The sequence below is a fragment of the Phaethon lepturus genome, unplaced genomic scaffold (genome assembly GCF_000687285.1).
Source record: "Phaethon lepturus isolate BGI_N335 unplaced genomic scaffold, ASM68728v1 scaffold11267, whole genome shotgun sequence".
In the NCBI taxonomy this organism is placed as follows: domain Eukaryota; kingdom Metazoa; phylum Chordata; class Aves; order Phaethontiformes; family Phaethontidae; genus Phaethon; species Phaethon lepturus.
This window is the reverse complement of record NW_010551164.1, coordinates 1-7,664: the sequence shown is the minus strand read 5'-3', so window position 1 is coordinate 7,664 and position 7,664 is coordinate 1. Positions and strand designations below refer to the sequence as shown.

At 35.8% G+C, this 7,664-nt stretch overlaps 1 protein-coding gene across 1 annotated transcript in view; it reads right to left on the bottom strand.

The window, feature by feature from the left end:
• SMC1B (structural maintenance of chromosomes 1B) overlaps positions 1–7,659 on the bottom strand; it is a gene marked incomplete at its 5' end in the record, with an annotated part of 36,841 nt that extends 29,182 nt beyond the window's left edge. The window contains 7 exons of the mRNA XM_010290805.1: positions 755–895; positions 2,300–2,558; positions 3,065–3,303; positions 3,695–3,898; positions 5,061–5,173; positions 5,695–5,883; positions 7,602–7,659. Coding sequence (XP_010289107.1) covers positions 755–895; positions 2,300–2,558; positions 3,065–3,303; positions 3,695–3,898; positions 5,061–5,173; positions 5,695–5,883; positions 7,602–7,659 — 1,203 coding nt within the window. The remainder of the gene's footprint in view (positions 1–754; positions 896–2,299; positions 2,559–3,064; positions 3,304–3,694; positions 3,899–5,060; positions 5,174–5,694; positions 5,884–7,601) is intronic.
• Positions 7,660–7,664: the final 5 nt, after the last annotated feature.

Below are 7,664 nucleotides of genomic sequence, written 5' to 3'. Positions count from 1 at the left end.
GGGGGGGGGCGGGGAGAAGGGCAAAAAATCCAAAACACCTAATAGGGCAATATTTCCAGGAAAAGACAAATCATCAGCTGAGCTTCTGTCCTTTCTATTTCTATCAGAAGCATCATGCGAAGTTGAACAACGAGTTGGGAAATAATAAAATACATCTTTGACTATGACTTGGACACCACACCTGATGTTCTCTTTCAGAAAAATTGTTACATGTCTGGATTTGCAATGGTAAAAGAAATCAGAAACAAAATTATAGCAATGATCTGTATTCACACCAAACACCTTGCTTCTGAAGCATAATAGAAGACTGGACACCAAGGCGATTTTTCCAACTACACCACACTCATACACACAACTGACCTTAAAAACTTTTCATCAAAAAAGTAGCTGTGATCAAAATAAACCTCTAAAGGGTGCGAGTATCATACAGATAGACAACAGTGGTAGGATATCTCAGAAAGAAAAACCACACTTACAAAAACAGGAACTGATTACAGTTAACCCTATGTTCTGATTAACTAAAATATTAAAGCCAAAAGCTTTCAGAACCAAATCCTCAGTGCCAGCCCATACAACTATTCTCTGAACAAATTTAAAAGCCATTTTGCTAAACCTGTTGCAATATGAAAACTGAACTAACACTCACAATGTTTATGTCAAAGCATTTAACACTTTTATATAGATGTTTATACCAACAGGAGGGGTAGAGAAACATTTTTCTCCTCAAAACATAATTCTAACTTGATACAAATACCTCAACTTCTTTTTTTTTCCTCCGATTAAGTTTCAGCCTTTCTTGATCTGCTTTTTCCTCCCAACGAAGGTTTTTTAGCTGCTGGGCTAGTGTAGCTACTTTCTTTCTTGCTATTTCCTTTAGCTCTTTATAGCGCTCCAACTGGACAAATAACATAAAAAAAAATTCATCCACTGAAAGTGGAAAGACTCATGTTGTTACAAGCCTCAATCAGTAATTGCCTACTTTATCAAAATTAAGATTATGAAAACCACCCAATTTGCCAGAAGACTTTGCTGGCTACTAACTACATTATAAGAAGTTAGATTTTATTAGAGGAAGAGTCAACCCAAAGCTTAATAGTTCTTGCCTACAGTCTTGTTTTAGACTTCTAATGACTCTTATTTTTCAGGAAAGTTTATAAAGTTTACAGTACTTCACAGTCAACCTTCAGGTTAACACTGAAGTTTTATACAGTCCAAAATTAGTGCAGGTTTTGGTATTTGTAATTAGAGCATTCTCATGCTATCAATTTTTTTTTGTAAGGCGAACAGCTGAAACAACATTTTAAACAATCCTGCAAAGTTATGACTGACCAAATTCCTCTGAAGTGCAGAGTAGGAAGATTCACAAGCTAAAAGAACAAGCCTGCAGGTTCTCCATTAATTGATCAGAAACTATTCTACGGAAGAGATAGTGGAGAAAAGAAGCGCTTAGTTTTAAAAGTGTTTCTGGTCATATAGTTGCAAAGATAGCTTCTTCAAATGTAATTTACTGGAAAGTGATGCAGTCCTTTCCTTCTAAAACAACTTAAAATAGCTCACAAATAAGCTACCTCAGTTTTACATTCTGACCCACAGTAGATGGTATGTATGCTACCAAGTCTTGATGGCATTTTTGTTGTCATCTTGTTTTTTCCTAACTGAAGATGTACTTCTGCACCTCAGCTGACAAGCCATTTTTCAAAAATTCCCCTCTCATCCCGAGAACCTACTGAATGTTTTCTATCCTATCCTCCCACAATAGACGATGTGGACTTCCATGAAGAACAGGAAAAAAACAAACACCAAACCACAGAGAACAACCTAACCATGGATAATTATATGTAAGTGTAATCCTAATCCACAGATTACAGTCCCTGTGTACAACTCTTCTGAAGTTTCCATCAAACTCTTCAACTCCTTGTTCACTAAAAGTTCACTGCTTCCTCTAGTAAGGTAACTTCTCACATTGCTTAGAAGATGCACTTCACACCCTAGGAGAGATTCTTACCATTTCCAATTCCACAATGGTAAAATTCTAAATCTCTATGCAATTTAGATTTACTTCCTAGAAGCATTCCACAATTGGAACTTCTGTGAGATCCAACTCCCCTAAGAGGCTGCATCATCATTTCTCTTCAGCTGATGACACAGTCTCTAAACAACAATTACAATTTTGGTTTTGAGCTCAACAGCAAAGTTATCTTTAGAAATTACAGGTTATTGGTGAAACAATGGTTCCTCTGTCATCAGTGTGGATTTTTGGACTTCACTAGTAAACAGTACTTTTTGGCCTCCAAGTCACCTGACTTTCTTCAAGCTCAATATCTGCTGCTCTCTGCAGTATCTCCTCTTCCGTTTTCTTCTCAAATGCTCTCCACGCCTTCTCAATATCATTCAATTCTTTCTCTAGTTCTTTAATGTTCTGCTTTTCTTTATCACAGGATTTCTCCTTGTCTCTTAGAGATTTTTTAGACATTTCTACTTTCTTGATTTGGTAGGAAGTGTTTTCCTTTGCTTTTATATAGAGGGCTCTCTGCTGAATCAGTGATGCTTCCAGAGTCCTAAAAAAACAAAACAAAACAAAACCAAAAACCACCAGACACCAAAACCACAAAAAACCCCAAACACACACACAAAAACCCCCAATCAACAACCTCAAAACACATCCAAAACAACAGAAACACACACACACGCACAAACACCAACCTCCTCCCAACCACACATGTAAACAAATAATCAGTTGTCAACTGCAAGGTTACATACCCACAGGTGATTTTTTTTTTTTTTAATATCCAAATGAAAATAGAAATGTAGGAAGTGCAGCATAACCTCCTAAAAAATTTAATGGCAAACAAATATTTATATAATGAAATTACTGACAACCTGGGCATGGTGGTGGAGGTGAAATCAATTTCTAGCTATTACTTTAGTAGACTGCTACAAGCCGAATTCCATAGCGTTAGGCTATCACTCAACTGCTTTAACCATATACGCACGCCTGCCAACCAATTTCCAGTGCAGACTATGCTTTAAGTCAACCAGCAGAGAACCTGACTGGAAAACATACTTCAGTTCTCTTTCCATGTGCTGTTGGTCTCTGTTTAGTACACCAAGCACTTTTTTCTTGGCTCTAAATGCATCTTCTTCTGTAGACAGGGAGTCTTTCTTGATACGAGCCTCCATATTCTTTTCATCCAAATTTTTTTTCAGAAAGTCAATGTTTTTTTCATTGTGATAAAGCCGGAAAAGCTGCAGCTGTATCCTTTCTTCATCCAGTTCTTTGAGAAGCATCTGGTAATGCTCTGCCTACCAACATGAAATTTTTATTCATGGTTTATAAAAAGGATTTTTAATCACTAGCAGTCTACTTTCAAGTCCAAAGTGATGTAAAATATGACATACCAGTAGCTATAATTCCAGTAATGTGCACTAATCATAAGACTCAGACATGTAAGTCAACACTTAAATTAATTATGCTGGCAAATCTATACTTTTATTTATGTAGAATTTATTATATGTATTTGTATATCCTTTTAAATTTTACTAAATTATTATATATTATACCATATTGAAAAAATACTAGATAAAAAACAACATAGATGTTTGGGGTTTTTTTTAAAGAACATCTGCATTTAAGTTCATAAAAGATGCAAAAGATGAGATCTTAACATACAAAAAAAGAACAATTTTGAGTTACCTCCTCTTTCTCTATCTTTGCTTGTTTACGTTCTGCTGCAACACTTTTTTTCTTGTTATAATTAAACTGTGCATCCTCTTCTGCTTGCTGCATTTTTTTCTTTTTTCGTTCATATTCTTCAGCATATTCCCATGAATTACTGATTTGTTCAAAAAGTTGAGTTCTCTCCTTTGGCTTCTTCATTGCAATTGATTCTATTGTTCCCTAAAAAAAAATTGCAAAAAACTGCAGCACTGTAGATCATTACATTTTCTAATGATGAACTTCTTCTCTAAGAGCACACAGTACAGATGTATCTCCTTATATATTTATGGCTAACAGAATTGATGGAAATACTTTTATATTCAAACCCAAGGAAAAGTGTAGTAACAAAAGGGGTGATACCTAGCCACCTCACCTAATTAAATAATTAAATGACATCACTACAAATTTTAGAATGTCAGATACTATGTATGAAAAACACGTTCAAATTAAATCTACCTGAACAAATCAGTGAGCAGTATCAGAATGACAAAAGTAAATCTTGTTAGACTCTTTAAGGGAACTGAAACTAATTTTCAATAAAAAATAAACTAACATTCCGCCACCCCAGTATTTCAAAAGCAAACCAACTGAAATTGATGCACCAGAAGATTACAGAACTCCTGGAGTTAAAGAGCGCACAGTTTTTTGTCCATCCAAATCTTCCATGCTCAAATCTTCACTGATCTGAAGGAATTATCATTTTCAGTAAAGAGTAGGAAACAAGTTTTGTGATTTTATTCTACTTGTTTAACAGGTAAACGTCCTAATGGTAGAAACTATTATCACCATAAGAATCCATATAAAGGGTTTCTATAAAAGGGAAAAATCATCTCTTCCTTAGGAATTTTCCTCAGTAACTGGAAGACAATTGTATGAACTATATCCATTATAAGTATATGGCATTTCTTCCTTATATTGGTAAATACTTGTGAATTAATAACCCAGTAGGATTTTCAATCCCTCAATCTTAACAAAAAAATGCTGTAAATTTTCAAGCATCTTGACTAATAGGAGTGTTTTAAGATGAAATTATCTTTTCCTATTTGTAACACTCCTAGAATTTAATACATTTATAGGGACCCACATTTTCTTATATACTTTGAATAACACAAGTACTCAATTTCTTCCAGATCACCTTCTTTCTTACCAGTGCACTCATGTACACCCTAACCCCATTATTTCCATTTTGCAACCTTGTAATTCTTGACCAAGGTCAGGAAAAAATGTATGGGCTTGAAATTAGCTACGGGTGCCCTCTTTTCTGTGAGACAGGTAACTGTGTACTCCTACGAAATAATCTTAGCAGCTGTTATTTTCTTTACGAAGTATCTTAAATGCTCACCTGAAAGATAAGAAAATTCCTAGCTTTTACAAGTATGCCTACTTTTTCAAGCTCAGATATGTAAGTAGATCGGCTGACAGATTTATCATTGAAAAAAAATTCAGTACAACTACCTAAAGGACGAAAGGAAAAAAAAAAACACACTATAAAATGGCTACAACACAAAATTCATAGGAAAATAACCAAACTAGTGGAACAATGTAATTGAGCAATTTCCTCAAAGAAGAAAATAGATTCCAATTATTTCCTTAGTCATTTCAATAATTTTATTCTGTATGAAAATTCTAGTTGCATACTTCCAAAGGTATTGACAGATGCATAAGTGCTTGTGCCTGCAGCATGGTATCAGATCCCATTTCCTAGAGCCTAGACCATCTACATATTCCACGTGAAAATCTACAGACCAAAAAACATGTATTAATCACTTGTTTAATTTTTAAACTTAGCCAAAATATGTTTTTTCAATTATAACACTTGGCTATCAAAATGCTACTGAAGGACTATAATAAATATTGCAATACTCTTGGGCTTAATCCACCCAAATATGAAAGAGTATTGGGCATCTGAAATGCTTGGTCTCCGTTTTTTATATATCAGACAACAGAAAGTATGTGCAAAAGAATCTACTACCTACCACGGATAATTCTTGAAAATGTTTTTTCTTCCCCATCATCTTCACAATATACTATCTTCACACTAGCTGTAGAAGAAACTGGTTTTCCAACATGTGCTCCGTGAATAAGTTCTCTAACACTTTTAACTCGCAAATTAGATGTCTTTTCACACATCACAAAACTAACAGCATCCATTATGTTAGATTTTCCTTTAAAAAAATTTTTTTTAATTGCTTTGACATGGCAGAAATGAAAGGAAGCATTTGATTAACAATTAACTGAAAAACATACACATAAATGCAAAAGTATTTATTAATTCTATTTCTAATTCTGTATTTCATTGAGGGAAAAATATTGCACATAATAAAAAAATAGATTTCGAAGATAAAACACACCGGCAGCAGATAATAATCCTGTCTGTAATAAAAATCATCATAAAACTGATTTGTTATTTGTTCGGCCTTCTTGAACAAATTTTTCTTACGAAGGCATCTGTAGACATCATTACTTAAACTGAGTAAGCAACATCATAATCCTTACTTGGTAGTTTCCTTTATACAATATAGTCACTTAGTTTTGCTGAATACGCACTCTAGTCCATAACTAGAACTTTTTCACTAGAAGTCCAGTGTTCCAAAGAACACAAGTACTTTCCCAGATCCATTCACCACAGCAACAGAGCTCTCTGATCACACTCCTTAGACAAAGGTTCTCTTAATTGAATCCTCTTTTTGTTTTTCCATTTTAGTCTTGAGCATTTCTGTTGACAGCTTAATTATTTTCTGCCTTCAATCTTGCTACTTTAGCAATATTTTGACTCATTCTCCAAAATACCAGAAAATGTATTCAGATTTAACTGGAAGAGTACCTGGAAAAAGTATCCACAATTTTGAGACTTTACAATACATAACAGTGGGGATAGGATGATTAGGAATATTATAATAATGCTAAGTAATAGTTATTTACATTCATAGATCTCCCTTCAATTAGATAAGCGAAGAAACAACAGGATCTAAAAATCTAAATCATAAACTAAATCATTAATACAGGGGAAACTAAGACCAAGTGCTAAGCCCATCCTTGTGGCTCTTTGTTAGGGCAGCCCTCACCTCCTATGATAAAGTTCTCTGGCAAATAAGAGCTAAAATCCTATTTGTCGAATGAAATTTTCAGAAGAAGTGAATCAAATTTTTAAAAAGTTCCAGCACTCACAAGATAACACCACAGAGTCACATCTACAAATGAAGGCTCTTGCAGACTAAACTACAAAGCAGTTACCATTCTGCAAGGCTATCTCTTTCCCAGAGGCATGTACTCATATAGCAAAGACCACAGACTCAAATCAGGAAGCAACTTTCCGTTGTTACAATTTATAACCCAGAGTATTAAAGTAAAACCATCTTTATGTGACCTTAGTAAACCGAGCTACAAACTGGAGTGGCAAAGGCAAGGTGTGCTGTTTGCAAACCACTCATTCTACAAGGGCTGGAAAGAGTAGACAAGACAACTAGAAATGGAAATTCCTTCATCCACCCCACCTCTGTCCTGCTGTGCTAGAAAAATCTACACTTTCAGTTAAAGAAGCAATGGCAGATCAAAAGCTTCCAAAACTTTGCCCGAGCTGCCTCTCCCTCAGGTGCCTATAAAGAGATTTGAAGCAGGCCCAGGAGTCTTTACTTGCTCTCCACAAAGCCCTGCAACTCTACTCCTCGATAGACAAGCTATCACCACCCTCACTCAGGGCAGCCATGCCGACCCTATCCCTGGGCCTGCACCTGCACTGCTACCCTTTCCACCCCATCAGACCCATGGTGGTCACAGAAAAGACCTGGCAGAGACCCCCAAAACGAAACCTAAATCCTGACAGCTAGAGTGAACAAGCAGAGCCAGCTGCCCGCTGAGCTCCCCCCGGCCCCCAGCCTGCTACCTGATCCGTTGGGCCCGATGATGCAGTTGAACCTCATGAAGGGGCCGATAACCTGCTGCCCCC